The 19,831-nt window shown below is 39.2% G+C and overlaps 1 protein-coding gene across 1 annotated transcript in view; it reads left to right on the forward strand.

Moving 5' to 3' along the window:
* The window catches only part of CTNNA3 (catenin alpha 3), a 1,857,428-nt gene that overhangs the window by 1,615,994 nt on the left and 221,603 nt on the right, over positions 1-19,831 (forward strand). The window contains exon 13 of the mRNA XM_027840655.1: positions 7,186-7,278. Within this exon, the coding sequence (XP_027696456.1) occupies positions 7,186-7,278 (93 nt within the window). The remainder of the gene's footprint in view (positions 1-7,185; positions 7,279-19,831) is intronic.

Genomic DNA, 19,831 nt, shown 5'->3' on the forward strand with positions numbered 1-19,831 from the left:
AGTAATTGTATTCAGGGACTTGAAGGACTAGCCAATGAAAAAAATCTATTTTCTCTCTTGCTCTGCAAAGATATTGGAGTGGTCTGTCATTTCCTTCTCCAGTGGATTAAGGCAAGCAGAAGTTAAGTGACTTGTCCAGGGTCACACAGTAAGCAAGTGTCTGAGGCCAGATTTAACTCAAATCTTTCTGAATCCAGGCCCAGAATTCTATCCACTGAGCAACCCAGCTGTTTCCATATGTATGCCTAAATGTGGTGTGTGTGTGTGTGTGTGTGTGTGTGTGTGGTTCTGGGAGAGAAAGAGAGAGAGAGAGTACACAAGCTAAGAATAATGAGCAAAAGCTGTGAAAAGGTAAATTCAGGATCAATGTCCAACCCCCATTTTTCAGATAGAAACAACAACAACCAAACAAACAAAGAATAATAACAAACATGGTGCCCAGAGAAGTTAAATAAAGTAATCCATGTCACAAAGATAATGGAGTAAATTGCAGAACTGGGAAGATGACCCCAGGATTTCTGAAGATAGAATTTGATCTCTTTTCATGGTTCCACATATTCCATTTCCAACTGATGAGGAGTCCTATCAGAAAGGAGGTCAGTTAGGAAATTTATTTTCTTTCTTTTCATTAACATTTTATTGATAACTTTTATTTTCACACTGCCTAATTTTTTCCTAGTGTCCCTAGCTCCCTCCCAGAGAGCCACCCATTTAATAAAAGAAAATAGTTTTAAAAGAAGAAAAAGTGAGAAAAAATAAACAAAACCACCCCACACATTGAAATTTCCTGGAAATATATGTAATGTATATTTGCATATATGTACTATATAAGTTCCAACTATAAACTTCCCTTCTCTGCAAAGGAATATGGGGGAGCATCTTCTATCTTTTCTTTGAGGGTGTATTTCTTCATTTTTATTTTGGCAGTCTTCACTTCCAATTGTTTTGTGATTATTCTTTCCATTTAAATTTTTCTAGTCATTGCAACACTTTTCTAGACTCTGATTACTTCACTCTGTACTAGATAACATTAGTCTTTCAGTGCTTCTCTATAATCATCACACTTATACATATTTCTTAAATCATATTAATATTCTGTTACATCCACATACCATGTGTTTACCCATTCTTCAATCAAATTTGTTTTCACTTCTTTGCTTGGTCATTGCTTAATACTGGCCATTCCTTTCATCTCAGGATGATAGCCAAAGACTAGTTTTAAGAGAATACATATGCTGAGTAGGAAACATTTTCTTTAGACTTCTCTCTCTACACACACTTGTTCCAAAACTGGGCTTTCTAGATATCAATAAAATGTTAATTCAAAGAAAGAAAATAAATTTGTTAATTGACCTCCTTTCTAATAGAACTCATCATCATCAGTTGGAAAGAGACAAGGTAGAACTAATGAAAGAGATCAAACTGAACATACCAGCACTTCCTCCCACCTTTAGAAATGTCTGTTTACTAAATCGAGTTGTCTTGTTTTAGCTTCATTCTTTTGGGCTCCTCTCAGCTGGCCTGGATCCTAACTATCTTGGTCACAGAAAAAGTCTCCTCTGAAGTTCAAGCAGAACACTTTCTGTGGTATCCATCACCAGTGATTCCTTGAGTTTCTAGCCATCCCTTGCTTGACTGCTTTGATCCCAGCTCAGTGGTGCATTTCACTGAAGTTATAGGACTTAGCCGAGTTTGTACCTGGAGCAAAAAGGATCACTTGTGAAACTCCCTGTTTCTAGCTTCGCTGGTAATCAGCAGACCATGCCAAAGCTTTCCTTTGGCTTTTCACCTTCAGACATGTCTAAGTCGCTGCCAGGGAATGTTTCTTCTGATAATCTCTTCCTTCTCTATTTCACCCAGAGAGGAGAAAGGAAAAAATGTGATAATGTCTGCAGAGAGCCTTGAGCTCCTTTGAAGACAAGCAATACTAATACAGTACCCTTCCCCATCCCCAGCACAGCCCCTTTGCTTCCTTAGTGTATGTGTGTGTGTGTGTGTGTGTGTGTGTGTGTGTGTGTGTACACTGCCAATTTCTTCCAACCCTGTACTTTTAATAAACTGTTGGGTTTTTGCAGCCTCAGTTATGGCAAAGTATCAAAAAACTACATTTGAAAGTTTGGGAATTATTATTCATGTCTGTCATCCTCTTTAATAGAAGCAAAAGTATAGGGGACTTATTCTTTTCTCATTCCACACAATCCGAGTCAGTCCAATCCAACAAATCCTTATTAATCACCTGCTACATATCAAATATTGTTTCCATGCTCTCCTTCATAAAAAGGGAATAAAGGAATGAATATTTATAGTATGCATCAGGCTTTGGGCTAAGCACTTTTACAAATGTCATCTTATTTGATCCTTATGACAACCCAGAGAGGTGGCTGCTATTATTATCCCCATCTTACAGTTAAGGAAACTGAGGCAGACAAAAGTTAACTGACTTGCCCAGGGTCACACAACTAGTTAGTGTGAGGCTGAATTTGAACTCATGTCTTTCTGACTCCATACCCAGCACTCCATTTACTGTACCACCAGCTACTATAAAATGAGGATGATGATAGCAACTAACTCAGATGGTAGGTGTGAAAATCAAATGAGGATTACCTCATTTGTATAAAGCACTTTGCAAATCAAAACATTGTATAAATGTGACTCATTATCATCATCATTCTTGTTGTGGTGGTTGTTAAAGACAATGGGATGTGGTGTACTGGGCAGAATTGTCCTCATAACCAGAAAAGTCTGGATTCATTCTTTGCCCCTGTCATACCTTGGCTGTGTGACTCTGGGCAAGTCACTTAACCCCAGTGAATCAAGAAGTACTTTAAGATTCTAAATGGCAAATAAGGTTGATCACTGGCTTGGTCAAGAAATTTACTCATCTACTTGTTCTCTAACTCCCTGTCCATATGTCATTGTTATTATTGCTAATATTGGGTATTATTTTGATGCTCAATCTTAGAAATACAAAGACATAAGTGAAATATTTTCTGTTCTTCAGAAGCTAACATTCTTCTCTGATTCAACCCCAGTGCCTGGTACATAATAGGCACTTAATACATGTTGATTGATTGAGTGATTGGTTCTAGAGAAAACAACTTGTCTACAGATATGCCAATACACAGTATAAGCCCAATAATATAAAGTGATTTCAAGAGGAATAGAACAGAAACAAAAGAAACACCTTGAGTTTCCATAGCAATTTCCTTATAATATCTCTCTGGACCGCTCAGTGGGATTCTAATTTTCCCCAGCTACCCGTCAGTTATTCAACAAACATTTATTAAATATATGCCATCAGTCAGACACTGTGCTAACCAGGCACTAGAGATACAAGAATGACGCATTGAACAAGCCCTAAGAGCAAATGAAGTTTCTTGGGTACTAATTGCCTGATTTCTGGTTACACAGCTGCTAAGCGTGTCTGCGTCAGGCCTCCCCTACCCGTGTCCTTACTCTATTTTCATACTTTATCATTATCCTCATCAGGTAAGAGGGACAATTGTTTTCATGTCTGTGCTCTCCCACTCCATCCCTCAATCTGGGCACACAGACCTACAAAAATATTCTAGCTCTGAGCCCTGTGATGCTTTTTCAGGGCTTCTTATACTTTTTTTCACTTACAACCCCTTTAGCATTTCTTAAACTGGAGGTCCTGACCCCATGTGGGTCTTAAAAGGACAGTTTAAGAAGAACTGCTTAAGTGCTGTATTAATGTCCTGAAAGAAGTAATATTCACATATTAATGTCCAGAAGGAGGTCATATTCCTCCCTCTACATAATGTTGCCTGATGATCTCAAAAGCCCCCGTGGATTCCATTAACTTTCCTAGGAATATGATTCCTAGATTTGTCCAAGTTCTCAACTCTCTCCTGACCCTCAGTCTAGCATTTCCAGCTGCCTGTTGAACATCGAAAACTGGATACCTTATAGAAATCTCAATCTCAACACATCTGAAACTGAACTCATTATCTTTCCACCAAACTTTTCCCTCTTCCTAATTTCCCCACTACTAGCAAGGGTATTACCATTCTCCTAGGGTTACCCAGGCTCTCAGCCATTTTGATCTTCTCACTCTCACTCCCATAGCCAGTCAGTTGACAAATATTCCATGAGCCTCATCTTCCTCATCTGTAAAAACAAGAGACTTGGATTAGATGGCCACTGAATTCCTTTCCAGATTTATAGCTATGATTTTATAGTAAGAATTGTCTAGAGCTCTGAGAGATGATGATTTACAAGATCATATAGAACATTCCAAAGGTAAGACTTGAATACAAGTCTTCCCCATCCCCAAGGTCAGTTGTCTATGTACTCTGATGAATTTCCTCTATAGAAGCCTTTTTTGTTAGGCTTTTCACCACTAAAAGAATGCATCGTACTAAGAGTGTACTTGGTCTCTGCTGACCAACTCCCTCTTTTGACTTGAACAAAATATTAGAATAAATAGTGAGTTATGTGCAGTGAATATGGGGGGGTGGGGAGTGATAAATAGCTAAGGTTTATAAGAAACAGAACACAGTAGAATAACTTGATAACCTTCCCTGGCAAAATGATAGGATGAGAGAAAGGGAATTTGTTGGACCGAAATTATTCAGATGCTACAGAGGCTGATGATGCGTCGAGGAGGGAAACTGGAAAGGTGATGTCTCAAAAATGCTGCAGGGAGAACCCACAGAGTAACTAATAAGGAAATATCCAATTGGGTTGAGGCTCCAAAGTGGAGAACTGATCCCATGAATTCCTGTGAAGAGAAAGTAAATTGCACTGTGATCCTATCAGCTGACAGTTTCAGCAAAGAAGGACTACAGAGAGATAAGAGGAAAGATAAAAATTCCTCAGCATGCTGGAGGTCTCAGAGGAATGGGGAAATTAATATCGGATAAGAGGCAGCTTAAATAAATGTAAAAGATCCCACCACAGCAGGGGAGTCAATCCAAGTAAAAGGGGAATTCTGTTTAAAGATCCATGAGATGAGACCATATGAGAGGACATTAGTGGGTTGGAAATTGGGTTGTTATTTTGGCGATGATTGCAACTCAGCTTCCCAAGGCTGGTCACGGGGGAAAAGGCTTGAGACAGTGACAAAAACAAGCAGAGGGCTGTGTATACAGGGCTGACCCCCCAGGAAGCTGGAGTAGGTTTAATGAGCAAAGCCCATACCAACTATTATGCATTTTACTTGTCTGCATAAGAGACATAATACCTAAGGATAGTGGGAGCCTCTTTGGTCATTTCTCGTAGGCCCCCATTATTCATGCGTTTATTGGGAATGTAGCTCAAAGCTTAGTAGCAAAGGATTATGATGTGAAGTGTATCCCCACAGCAGCTAATGCCCTCTACTCTAATTTTACTAACTTTCCATGTATCTTATAAAAAAAATCACTTTCTCTCCTTCCTTAGGGTATAGGTTCTCTCAGGGTGAAGACAATTTTTAATTAAACATTGTTATTTTTGTTGATATTACTTCCTTTCTTTGAATCCAAAGCACTTAGTGCCAGGCACATAGTATGTGCTTCATAGGGGGAAGCTAGATGGCTTGATGGGTAGAGCACTGGGCCTGGAGTCAGGAAGACCTGAGTTCAAATTTGGCCTCAGACACCTACAAGCTATGTGACCCTGGGCAAGTCACTTAACTTCTGTTTGCTTTAATTGGTTTTGCTTTACACAGGAGAAGGAAATGGCAAACCATTCCAATATCCTTGCCAAGAAAACCCCATGAACAGTATTGCCCATGTGGTCACAGAGAGTCAGACATGACTGAACAACATGTGCTTAACAAACATTTGTTGAATGACTGAATAATGCACGAATGGAAAACTTTCGACTGCTGAGTTGTTAAAAGTAACATCCCTTGGATTCGCAGGGGGAGAGACAATAGGTATACTCTAATTGGGTAGATGCATAGTGAATAAGTCTAGGGGTATAGAGACAAAATTAAGTTCAATGTAAGGAAAGCAACCCTACCTATTAGAATTACCCCAAGTGAAATGGACCATCTTTGGGAGATAGTGTGTTCCTCTTCAAAGCAAGGAAGTCTTTAACTAGATGATGAAGGATCAATTGACAAGGATGTCATAGAGAAAATTTCTGCTCAAGTCTGGGTTGGCTTCAATGACTGCTGAGGTTCCTTGTAGCCCTGAGAGTCTAGGATATTTGCATTTGAGCTGAGCAAATCCTTAGAATTAGGAAAAGCCATGTTCTAGAACCAATTTCTTATGGAAAGTAGATGCATAAAAATGGGGACTTGATTTGGACTGATAGGAAAAAAAAAATCTTGAATAAAGTCTTAGGATTATAGACCCAGAACTAAAAGGGACTGAGAAGAACATCTACATTAACCCACTCATCCTATAAATGAGGTCACTGAAGTACAGAACATAGGTTGTTGAGGCAGGATTTCAACCCAGGTCTCCAAATTCAATGCTCTTTTCACTTCACTGCTCTGATTTTATTTGACTTGCTCAGCAATTATTTTACCACCAAATCCAGCTGCTCTTTAACTATGTGCTGTTAAAACCTATTTAGCTGATTTTTTTTTAGTTTTCATCTTGTTCTGTATGCTACATACATAGCCCCATTTCTTTTCTCCTCTGTGTCTTTCATCGGCGATGCCTCATCAAGGTGTAGTGGTCATTCTATGTCCTCTGAAAACAGCTCCTACAAGTTCTCCCTTAGAGCTTTCTGGATGGAGAGATACAGAGACAGACTGAGTGTATGCCCTCTGAGCACCCACCTAGCTATTAGGGAATAGGGTCATCACCAGGTTGGCCTCAGAGTGGATGAGTTATTCAGGTGTGGCAAATCGCAAAGACTATTATGTGCAAACTGCATTGGTGAAAGGTATAATCACAGTGGTAAAAGCATTGAACATCAATTCATTTGTGTATCCTTGATCTGACTGGCATTAAAATATTATTAATACCAAGAAAAAAGTTTTATACAAATAACTTAAAATTTTATAATACTGGTTTTAACAATTGATTCTGTTTTTCTTACATTTGTCACACTTGTGACTTTTTCATCAGTTCCATGAATCATGGTTACCTGAATAAATGCCCTCCCCCCCACTCCAATTTCCACCTTTTCTATTCTTCTTTTTGGTCTTTGGGATTTGACAATCCTTTAGAAGCCATGCTTAATGGAAGAAATTCATTTCTAAATCATGGTATTTTCTCTTTCTAGACCCCTGAGGAGCTGGAAGATATTTCAGATCTGGAAGAAGATCACGATGTCCGCAGTCACACCAGCGTTCAGACAGAAGGGAAGACAGACCGGGTAGGTGTCCTTGAAAAAGGATGAAAGTCTCTGTTGTGCTAGGGTTGTGAAGCCAGGGAGCTAATAAAAACATGGATGGGCATGGCAGCTGCCTTGCAGCATCTGAGGGAAAACAAACACATTTCTAAAAAGACAAAGCAAAAAAAAAAAGGGGGTTGTGTTCTTGAATCTTTTTTTTTAATGTTCTGTCTTTTTTTTCTTTTGGTGAGGCAATTGGGGTCAAGTATCTTGCCCAGGGTCACACAGCTAGTAAGTGCCATATGTCTGAGGTCAGATTTGAACTCAGGTCCTCCTGACTCCAAGGTTGGAACTCTATCCACCGTGCCACCTAGTTGCACCTGTTCTTGAATATCTTATAAATTATTTTGCATCCTGTCACTTGCCCAGTTAGGGCTGAAGGGCTGAAAAAAAAAAAGCCCATTCATTCCTCTGTGTTTATCTCTAAAGCTCATAGGGAAAGCTGTTTTGGATAAGTCAGTGAATCACTTCCTTTCACTCTTTGGATGAGAATATCAAACTGAAATATGCACTTGTTTGTTTAGAGCAGGAAAGCCAAGCTGGATGAAATCATAACTATTTTCTAGACGATACAGAAAAAAAAAAAATCTTTCGGGATGAAAGCTCCACCTCTCGGTCTTCTTAACCTCCTACACAAAACCAGAATGGCAATGGGATTTTTGAATTTCCTTAAACAGCCTTAAGATTGGGACTAAATTTGTCTTTTTATTATATGCTTATTATGTGCTTGTCAGGGTGCTATAATTTTGGTCCCTATGAGTGAGAATATGGTGTCTAGCTGACAACAAGAGAATAGAATAATAGAATAACAATAGAAGTAAACAATAGCAGCAATTCCCAATCATGTATTGTGTTGCTATGGTTATTGTTTGTTGAGTCATTTCAGTCATATCCTGCTTTCCATGATCCCATTTGGGGTCTTCTTGGCGAAGATACTGGAGGGGTTTGCCGTTTCCTTTTCCAGTTCATTTTACAGAGGAGGAACTAAGGCAAACAGGATTAAGTGACTTGCCCAGGGTCACATGACTAGTAAGCGTTTGAGGCCAGATTTGAACTTGGGTCCTAATGTTCATTGAATAGCAAGCTTTCATTAATGGTTCTCTGGCCATCTTCATGGTCTTCAGCTTCACTCCAGTCTCTCCCAGTAAATGGAAAAACCAACACCAGCTCTGTGGCCCAGAGCTGCTGATTGCTGAGCTTTCCCCATATCTCGTTCACCCTATCAAGACCAACCATGTTCTCTCCATATTGAAGCACGTACATTTTCCCAGTCTTGCTGTGGGAACAGTAATCCAATCAAGAATGTCATTCTTGGAAAGAGGATGCCAATCAGTTGACCTAGGACTCTACTCACTAAATTTCTTACTTTGGTCTTCACTTCTTTACATATGTTATCTTGACCAACTAGAATGTGAACTCTTGAACACCAGGGACTATATTGATTTTGTACCTGCGGCCTCAGTGCTTAGCATAGTAAATAATAAATCCTTGTTAACTGATTGACTTAGTTTAAAAAAAAAATCATTACTCATTTGTACAGTCAGTGCTTGGTATGTGCTAGGAGATAGTGTGGAGTAACTGATAGAGAACTAGCCTTCAAGCAGGAATACTGAGCTTCAAGCACTGCCTCTAATTCAGACTGTTGGTGTGAACCTGGGCAAGTCACAGAATTTCTCATTATCCTAGACATCTTAGAAGGTGCAAGGTAGCTGGAGGGGAGAATGAGTTTCCTCACAATGAGTTCCTAACACTAGTAAAATCACAGATCTAGTCCATCTGTCTCTCCATATGCTAAGTACACAAAGAAAAATAGCAAGAGTCCAAGCCCTCAAGAAACATTCATTTTATTACAATATTTTATATCCTTTCACAATTCTGTTTTTTGTTTGTTTGTTTGTTTGTTTTAAGGGGAGGGAGGGTGGTGAAAATTTACACATAGAAAAATACAACAGACTTACTTATGTTATAGGGTGGGTAAGCCTTGAAGGAATCTAGGGATTCTAAGAGGTTAAGGTGAGACAGAACTGCATTCTAGGCAAAGGGGACAGCCTGTGCAAAGACTTGGAGGTGAGAGATGGCATGCTGTATACCATCAATTAGGCTACTTTGGTTGGAATGTAAAATGTGTTATAATTATTGTGTAAATTGGAATGCAAAGTATGTGTTAATATTGCCATGAAATAAGTGAAAGGAGAGATTGGGAACAGCTTGTGGAAGTGTTCAGATGTTAAGCTGAGGACTTCATATTTTATCACAGAGAGCACTAGGGAGGAAGAAGTTCTATAATAATCTCTAACTCCACAAATTGTTATGAGAATTAGAGCTGGAAAAGGCCTCAAGGGCCATCTAGCCCAAACCTCTCATTTTAGAAATGCCAATACTGAGCCCCAGGGAGGTAAAGTGACCCATCCAAGGTTAACAACATTATACAAGTACGTAGTTTGAAATATGTGTGCGTGTATGTGTGTGTATAGAGATATAGATATAAATCTATAGATATAGATCTATGTAAGGTTTTGTTTGTTTATTTTTGTTTGTTTTGTTGTTGTTTTTGTTGAGGTTGTTTTTACTATACCACATTGCTGAAGAAATCCCCTTGGAATACAGACTCTGTTGGACTTGAAATCAGCAGAGACCTGGGTTCCAATGTGATCTCTTCCAGTTGCTAGGCATGGGACTGTGGGGATTCCCTTTACCTCTCCGAGGCCTTGCTACCTCATACGTAATGAGGGATAGTGAGCCCTGTAAGCACCCCCACCTTGCCCAGGGTTGTGGTGAGGCTTGGCCAAAGTCTGTAGAACACTAAGACAAACTTAGGGGCTTCAGAGAAGGTGACTATTATTTTTGATGAGATGCATGCAGAGATAGTATGGGTGTAGGGGTCAAAAAAAAAGTCTGTACTTGGTAACATTGACTCCATCCTTTGACCCCCTGCTGGAATTCATGGTATTAAAACGTATTTTTTTAAACTAGGAAATACTTAAACCCATTATCTTGAGTGCAGTCTTTGTTTTATATATTCCATAGTAGGAGTTCCTTGAATCAAGGAGTCATTTGGTCACACATTGGGCAGCCAATGCAGATAAGTGTATCCTCTGAGAAGAAGCCTGCTGTTCATTCAGATTCTCTTAGCCATTTTCAGATCCAGGGATCCATGGAAAATGGCCAATTTCTAAACCCACAGGCCTTTGCATTTCTCCAAAATGTGATTATTTAAATTAATGAATATGAGATGAATTGAATTGAGAGAGAAAGACAGTAGTTTCTAGTGAATAGGATACTAAGCTTAGAGTCAGGAAGCCCTGGGTTTGAAGGCTACCTCTGACAGTTAGTAAATGTGTGACCCTAAGCAAGTCATTTTTCCTCTCAGAGTCTCAGTTTCCTTACAGGTAAAGTGAATATAACAGTATCTACCTCACAGAGTTGTTCTGAACTGTTTACATAAATGGAACAATGCACGTAAGGGATAAATCTTAAAGTGTGATATGCGTTATATGTTTTATTTAATCTAGAAAGTAAGGTTCTGATTCTGCTTCTGTTATGATGTTCTCTACACCCCATGTGAAATTAGAAAAAAAAAGTAGAGATGGAGGAGGAAGAGGAGGAGGAGGAGTGAGCGGTCAGTTCCCTGGAATAAGGAGGTGGGATTGAGGGCAGCAGGTCCAGGTCTGCTTGCTGTTCACCCTCTTCCCCTCCCCCATCTCCCACCTCTGAACCTCTCCCTAAGGGTCTTGCGTGTGAGTTTGTAGGGCTGTGCAAAGGAGGAGGAAAAAAGTGAGCACAACTCATTGATGCATTTGAAAAATACGTGCAATGTGTAACATCTGTGGACCGCTCACCTCCAGGAAGGGCTAGGGAGGAAGAACAAATAAGTCAGCCCTAGTAAATAACACGTAGAGGACATCTGTGGTTAGAGACACTGGCTCTGAGAACATTCTGGTTGCTGCAGGCTTGCTCTCTGTGGAAACACATCTTGTCTTAGAACACTCGGAGGAAAAGGTACTTGTGGCTGGCATACACACTAGGAGAATACTCAGAGGATAAGACATTTGTGGTTGGAGATACATGTTCTCAGAACATTCCAGTTACCACAGGCTTGCTCTCTGTGGAAATTTATCCAGTCTCAGAACACTCAAAGAACAAGATATTTGTGACTGGAGACATACCCTCTCAGAGCATTCTGCTTACTACATCTCCTAGCTATCCTAGAACCAGAGGGAGGACAGTAAAGGCTGTTCCATCTGTACAGTCCGAAAGAGAAAGGAGCTGACATCAGGCAGGGATGCTGAGCCACATCTAGGGCTGGAGGGGATCCCTGCATTGAAATTTGCTGTAAACAGGTCACCTTCAGAAGAAATCACCTGGTTAGAGATGGGAATACTGAAAAAAAGCCAAGCATCATGGAGCTGAATTTGGAAGAAAAGCTATAGCAAATCAGGGAACCAAAGACAGATGAAGTAAATAGGCAATAGAAAGGGAAATTACCTAGTACTAATACTGGGGACTAAATATGTCCAGATGGGCCAGTGGGGGTGTTCACTCCCAAGCCTCCCTAAACCTCACAGTAGGATAAATTGCCTAGACTCAAGGCTGGGGAACCTGCTGTCTTTAAGTACGGCCTTTGACCGAATCCAGATTTTACAGAAATGGGTTCCCCACCCCTGACAGATTCTCATAGGTATTGCAAAGCACCCTCCCCTTTTTTTTCCTTCCTTCAGTCTTCATGTTTTTGACTGCAGGCACTTTTTGCATTGTTACTGTACAAATAATACCTTTCCTATTGTTAATGCTTTGGTTCCATCGAGCGCTTATAGGGAATTTGGGGGCTCTTTTGAGGAGACTGAATGAGCAAGGCCTAGAAGGTATTTAGGGATCTTCTAATCCAACTTTCTTATTTCATGTGTTGCCTTCCCTAGATGAAGACACACAATCCATAAAAAATAAAAAATAAAAAAACACTTAATACATGATTGTCAATAATGCCTAAACCAAACTTAGAAATGATTGATATAAAATTGTCAGAATTCAAGATACAATTATCCCTTCCATGTCCGACTTTCCCCATAGTGGTTTCAATATATAGTGGGTCAGCATAAGAAATTAAATGGGAATTTTGGGGGAGTTTTGCAGAAGCCCCAGATGACATGGAAGGCCAACAGACAACACAGAGCTTGTGACCAAATATGTAACCCAAATTTTACATTAAGGTACTGTAAACATCCCATAAAAGAAAAAGAAAAAAAAAATAAGACTTCTTCTCTGGTACAGAGAGAGGACCAAAATATTTTGCATGGATTTTCCAGATTGTGGAGGCACCAAGCCCCTAGCCCCTGTGATGTGGAAGGGACAAAACTGTATTTCCAAATATTAATTCAATATAATGCAGGGGAAAAAAAAGATCAAGATTTATTTCTGATTTAAAAAACAAACAAGCAAACCAAAAAGGAAAAAAAAAAGTTTTCATCATTGTCTTTGGTGTTATAGAAATTGAGACAAATGAAAGATTTTATTATTTTGTAGAAATTAGAGTGTTTTTTTTTTTCCTGGGCAGATTCACCTTCTTTATCCACTTTCCATCTCCCACTGATAATTCAGGGCATCTAAATGAGCCCTGCAGACTCTCATGCACGTGGCAAGGTGTCTGGAGTCCTCCTGTAGCTGGCAGTTAGCTGCATTTGTCAGACAAATCTAATAGGACTCATTGGTGTGAGAGCAGACCTGGGGAATGATTCACTGCTGGACTAGCCTTCTAAGAAGATAAATGACATTGGAAATTGGAAATGATATTTGCTAAGGGGAAACTTTCCTGATGTTTCCCTAGAAGTCAACAGGAGTTGTGCTCACAATGATCCTGCAACATGGAGTGAGCTAGGCAGGGAGGGGACATGGCAAGTCAGGACTTATAGATCGATGGGTGGGAGGCATTTTATTGAAGTGAAGGAAATTCTCAGCAGCAATCTTCCACCCATCTAGCCATTTCTCCATCCCCAGGAGCTTATTTATTTATTTTGTGGGGAGCAGGTGGGGCTTGGGGCTATATTTATGGTCCTTAGTACACTTGGCAGTATAACCCCCCAAGCTTCATCATTTGGGGAAAGATTTAAAAGACTAAAGAATGAAATTTGATGAGCTGACTTTGGACAGTCTTATCAAACACCTTCTCATAGGCTGGAGAACATCTATTTGCTGCATTTACACCTACTCTGGCTGTTTCTAAGCTGAAGGTGTTATCTAAGGTTTTGTGGCAGAGCTTTAACTAGCAGTTAGGATCTCTTGGGTAAGCAGCACTCAAAGTGCTCTCCAATTAGCTGTTGAAGACAAATGCACTTTTTGGAGGGTTGAGGGGGAGGAAATTCACGGAGAGATCTTAGCACTTTGGGATATAAGTTCTAAGAAGGAAGAGACCCTGAGACACTACATTGCTCACATGATGGGGAGAAGGGGTAATATAGAACAGTGAAAAGAGGGTATAACTAGTTGCAAGACCTGATTTGACACACCAGCTTTGTTGTTATTAGCTGTGTGGCCATAGTCAAACGACGAAACCTCTCTGTGTTTTAATGTCATCTGTAAAATGCAGGTAGATGCCAGGACTGCTAGGTGGTGGCATAGTGTAAAGAGCCATGGGGCCATGGTTTCAGGAACACACCTCCTCCTGAGTTCAAATCTGGCCTCAGACATTTACTAACTACCTGGGTGACTCTGGGCAAGTCACTTAACCCTGTTTGCCTCAGTTTCCTTATCTGTAAAATGAACTGGAGAAGGAAATGGAAAAACCACTCCAGGATCTGCCAAGAAAACCCCAGATGGGGTAATGAAGAGTCAAACAGGAGTAAAAATGACTGAACAAAAATAAGCAAACAAACAAACCACTGCTCCAGGTGATATATCTAGGGAATAAGGTCATAGGATATAGAAGAGGAAGGTATTTTGAGGATCATATAATACAACCCTTTCATTTTATAGAAAAGTAAACTGAGGCCCAAGGAATTTAAATGAATTATCCAAAGTCACCTAAGTCCCTCTTCCAACTTTAGATCCATGCTTCTATAATGCTTTAAACACTGGGTCCATAGGCAGTAACCTCAAGCCATTCACCTTGGTGAAGAGGTTTCTGGGAAGGTTGCTTTGTTTTTTTTTGTTTGTTTGTTTGTTTTTTGGTTTGGTTTTTTGTGGTTGTTGTTTTGTTTTGTTTTGTTTTGTTTACCAGGGAAAGAAATAAGGCAAAATCGGGGCCAGAATGAGAATATCTGAAATCTGGCTAGTAGCTATGTTGGCAAAAATCCCTACTGATATCTATTTATTTTAACTCTTTTTTGTTGTTGTTGTTTGTATACACACACACACACACACACACACATACATATATGTATATATACACACACATATATACATATATGTGTATATATACACACACATATATACATATATGAGTATATATACACACATATATACATATATTTTATATATAGTTTTATATATATGTGTATATAGTTTGTTTTATATATATATTATATATATATAAACTATATGCATATAGTTTGTGTGTGTGTGTGTGTGTGTATAGTTTGTTTTCCTACCTCTTGAAGGTGTATAAATGCTATCAGTGTCCTTTCATCTTTGCAGCCCTGAAACAAGGCTCCATTCACCCTTCCCTAGTTATGGTTCTGTTATGCAGGGAAATAGTTGCCTGTGGTCTAGGGCCAATTTCCAGCCCTGTCTGACCATGTAGTGGCAGTTATTTATCATCTTATTTTTTTTTAATAATTCTGCTCCCTGTGGCATTTCTTCTCCTTCATCACTTATCTCTGTTCTCAGTAGCAAATGTCTCAGAGCACTGGGAAAGTTTAACTAATATAAAATGATTGAGAGTCCATAGGTATTGAGTGAAACAACAACCAAGGCCAATAATACATTTCTTATAAAACAATGGTGGTTCTGCAGTACAAACTTGCAATTACTTTAATCACTAAAATAATTTGGGCAGACATAGTGGATCTATCTAATGATTATATATTATACACAAACATATCTGTGCTTGGAATTATGAAGATGTGAGTTCAAATCCTCCCTCAGAGACTTACTAGTTGTGTGACCTTGGGCATGTTATATAGCCTTTCCTAGACTGTTTCCTCATCTGTAAAATGAGTCGACCCTCTAAAGTATTGCCCAGCCCTCAATCTGTGATCCTCTATCACTTGAAGCTGAGACTTTGTTGAAAGGGAATTCACAACTGAGTCACTCATTTAATTTTTCCATTCTTCCATCAGGGATGGGGCCATAGGAGGACAGAGAAAGACAGTCTCTGTGATATCATTTGAAAGTGACATAGAGAATAAGTTCATATATAAGGACAATTTTACACCTAAAACTACCAATAGGAAACTTTTATACCTTTATTAGTAATTGTTATATTATAGCCTCTAAAAAGGTGTGTTAAAAGGGAATTTTTATCTTTTAATTTTAGCTGCATCTGTGTTAGGCTCTGTGATAAAATGAAATACAATTCAAAATTCCAAGAAGATCAAGGGAGAATCTTTACATAAAATGAGACATGGTGGTCATGCTACTTGCTGCCATTGTCTTTGTCAAAGATTATCCCAGGTTTAAATCTAGAAGGGACCTTAGGCCTATTCTAGTCCAATCTACTCATTTTAGAGATGAGAGAATTGAGGCTTATGAAAGTTAAATGACATACTCATGGACACACAGCTATGTGTGAACACACACGTTAAGTATAATATGCAAGACTTAAATTCAGGCTTCACCTAAGAAATGGAGAAAAGTTGTAAAGTGGTAGATTTAGGTTCAATATAACAGAACACTTCCTAACCCAGACCACCTATGTGACTCTGGGCCAGCCACCTAACTTTTGTTTGCCTCAATTTCCTTTTCTGTAATAATGTAATATAATAATAATATTATCTACCTTCCAGGGTTGTTGTGAGGATCAAATAATGTGATAATTTTAAAGTGCTTGGAACAGTACCTGGCACATTGTAAGCTTTATATAAATGTTAATGGATTTATTATTATTATTATTGTTGTTATCATCATCATCATTATTGGTATTATTATTATTACATTTATATCTGTCCATGAAAAGGAATGGATTTCTTTGACAGTAGTGAGTTTCCAGATACTGGAGGTCATCTTGGGTAAGCTATATGATGACTCATTGGAAATGTCATACAAATGGCTCTTATTCAGTGACAGTTTAGACTTGATATTCTCTGAGGTGGCATTTAACCCTGACAATCTGTGTTTCTGGACTTAAAAAAAAAATAGTCCCAGTGTTTTGCAGCAAGTGTGGGGGAGGTGAGAATTTCACTTTCATTCAGATAACAAGAACAGTCATTTTTGAGAATACCATGTGGGTGAATGTTTTAAAATTACCTGTTACTTCTTCCTCAGGATCAGAGAAAAGAACCATCACTTGTTCCTTTTAACTAGAGCTGCTCAATTTAAAATCCAAAAAAAACCTATCAGAATTAAGATGTGGTCTGGATCCCTTAGTTTAAATTTTATGTATGGTACATCAAGCTCAAGAGACAATGGGCTGAAGTCCAGAGTGGACCAGATGTGAAGTCAATAAAAAGTGGGTTCGAGTCTGATACATACTGGGCAAGAGAGTTAATCTGGCATTGCCTCACAAAACTCTTAAAGATCACACATTTTGTTACCTGCATTTTTGAAGGGAGGTTTCACATCATAAATTCCTAAAATCAATAAGGTCACAGATCTGAACCTCTAACGTCAGGGACAGAAAGAGAGATAACTTTCCTTACATATATTTTTATTAGACTGTATTATTACATTAAAACTCCAAAGGACCTTTGCCATCATCAATAAGGGTATTTTTACTAACCATGAGCAAGGCCATTCATCTATGGATGCCTCAAGCATTTCTCTTTCAAATCCTCACATAAATCCATCACAGGAGTTACACTACTAAGAATTGCTGTTGTCATCATCATGATCCTCATGATCATCATGTGTCTTCTTCTTCTTCTTCTTTTTCTTCTTTTTTCTTCTTCTTTTTCTTCTTCTTTTTCTCCTCCTCCTCCTCCTTCTCCTTTTCCTTCTCCTCCTTCTCCTTCTCCTCCTCATCTTTCTTCTTCTCCTTCTCCTCTTCTCTTTGTCCTCCTCCTCTTTCTCCTTATTTTAGTTGTTTGTTGAGGGTGTTGGATATCCAGAACTCTGATTTCATGGATCAAGTGAGAACTTGTATTGCAGAAACTCAGCCTATTGAAGCAGATGAATGATTGAACAAATGAATGGATGAAAATGATTTTATTAAGGACTTACTATCTTAGCACTGTGCCAAACACTCAGGATACAAATAAAAAGTTGAACAGTCCCTTTGGTCAAGATTCTCACACTCTTTGAATAAAACAAAATATAAGAAAGAGAATTCAGCTACAGGGCTGATGGCTAAACCTAGAAGTCCTAAAATTTCAGCCAATGGTCATATCAGCAGCCCCAGAGGTCCTTAAATTATTTCAGTTGGCCACATAACAATATTGGGGTTGTTGGGGAGTAGATGGGAAGGCCTGTAAGATCATGGGAGGTATTAGCACAGGAGATGGGAAAAGCTGGTGGTCCTCCATCTCACTTTACATAAGGAATAGAGTTGATGACTTCCATTTCATCCCAGCCACATGAGTCAAAAAAAAAAAAAACCAAACAAACTGAAAGAGTTCTGATTAGTGCTTTATGAAATATATAGAAGACAAGGGAGGAGAGTACTTGGGTGGCCCGTCTTAACATTTTGGTCATTGCAGTTGGAACTGGTGGGGGCATAGAACAAAGGGAAAAAGAAAATGAGGAAACGGCAACCCCTTCGGTGTGGCCTACACATATAACTTATAGTTATTTACCTGATGCATGGAGTAGTGAAATAAATTAATGAAAAATAATTTGTTAAATGTTTATTATGCGTGAAACACTGTGCCAAACACTGGAGATCCATGTAGAAAATCAATATACTCCCTCTTTTCTAATAGCTCACCATTCTAATTAAAGGAGGGTGACACCACTTATAGGAAATTGCAGCTGCTAGTCATAGAGAAAGGCCCATGATCCTTAGTGTACCACAGCCAAACAGCTGAAAGGCAGCTCTTTTAATGTAATTTCTTGAGATAAAACCATATCTGTTTCTGATGTTGAACTATTTGACAGTGCCAAGAATTTTGGTGTCTACATTTGCTTTTCTTTATTTTCAGTACCTTCAGTTACTGAGAAAATGTCTTTTGCATAATCATATAACCAGTATGTGTCAGAGGCAGAGAGTGAACCCATATCTTTCTGCCTCCAAGGCCAGCCCCCTATCTGATCTGTTCTGCCACTTCTCACCATTGGGTTGTCAGAGGTCGTGACCTCTAATTGGAAGAAGAAACAGAAGGTGGTGGGTACCAGATTTGGAACCAGACCTTTGACAAATAAATGCTGAATGGTTCCCACTTTATATATCATTCTTATCATCACAAGCTTGTTTTACTGTTTGAAATATATTATTGATCATGTTTATTGTAATATCTCAGCTAAACATTGCTGCTTCTGCAGTATGTACTTGGGATCTGCTTGCTGAGGAGGCTTTGTTGTACTTTTAGCATAATATTCACTGAATAACGTGCTGTCTGCAAACCTGCTGTGCCTTAAAGAAAACCCTCCACCCTTGGAGGGTGGTGTCAGCCCTGGAAATAGAAGGAAATTAGGGCAGAAATCAGAACAGTTGCTTGGTTACTGGATATAACCTCGAAACATTGACAGGAGTAAGTGAACTGCAGTGGATCTGATCTGAAAGAACTTGGGATGATCCTTCTCACAAACAAACAGCAGAGGCAGAAGCACGGGGCAGGGGAAGGGGAAGGAAAAGAGCAAGGGACAGGATGCCCATGTCTCAGCATCCCACTGGTGTTAAGGGAGTTGCTTTCTGGGCTTGCTTGCTCAGGTCCGCTGAGATGAGGACTCTGGTTTGAAAGGGAAGGTTATCTAAAATTAGACCCTAGCTGAAAATCCAGGAACTACTCATTACTTTTTCAAGGGTTTAAGAATCAGTTAGCCTGGCATAGTGAAATGAACATTAGTTGGGAGAAGAGGAACTGAATTTGAATCCCCTGTCTCCTTATCCTGCCCTCTGATCCTGGAAACTTGGGGAAATTACTACCTGTATAATTGGGGCAAACCTCCCATGGTTCCCAGTTTCCTGTATAAAATGAGGGCAAGGACTAGAGGCCCTTTTGTTCAAGGTCTTTTTCATAGAAAGAGTGCTGTATTCGTAGTGCTGTGTGGCTTTAGATCCTGGCTTTGACACTTGACATTTGTGTGAATTTGGATAATTCATTTAAACTCCTTGAGTCTCAATTTCCTTCTCTATAAAATGAAAGGCTTGTATTATGTGATCCCCAAAGTACTTTCCTATTCTAAATCCTATGACCTTATGCCCTAGACATACAGTCTAGAGCAGTGGTTTTTGTTGTTGAAGTTCAGTTATTTTAGTAGTGTTTGACTCTTTATGACCCCATTTGGGGTT

Source organism: Vombatus ursinus, unplaced genomic scaffold (assembly GCF_900497805.2).
Source record: "Vombatus ursinus unplaced genomic scaffold, bare-nosed wombat genome assembly UNPS02014847.1, whole genome shotgun sequence".
NCBI classification, from domain to species: domain Eukaryota; kingdom Metazoa; phylum Chordata; class Mammalia; order Diprotodontia; family Vombatidae; genus Vombatus; species Vombatus ursinus.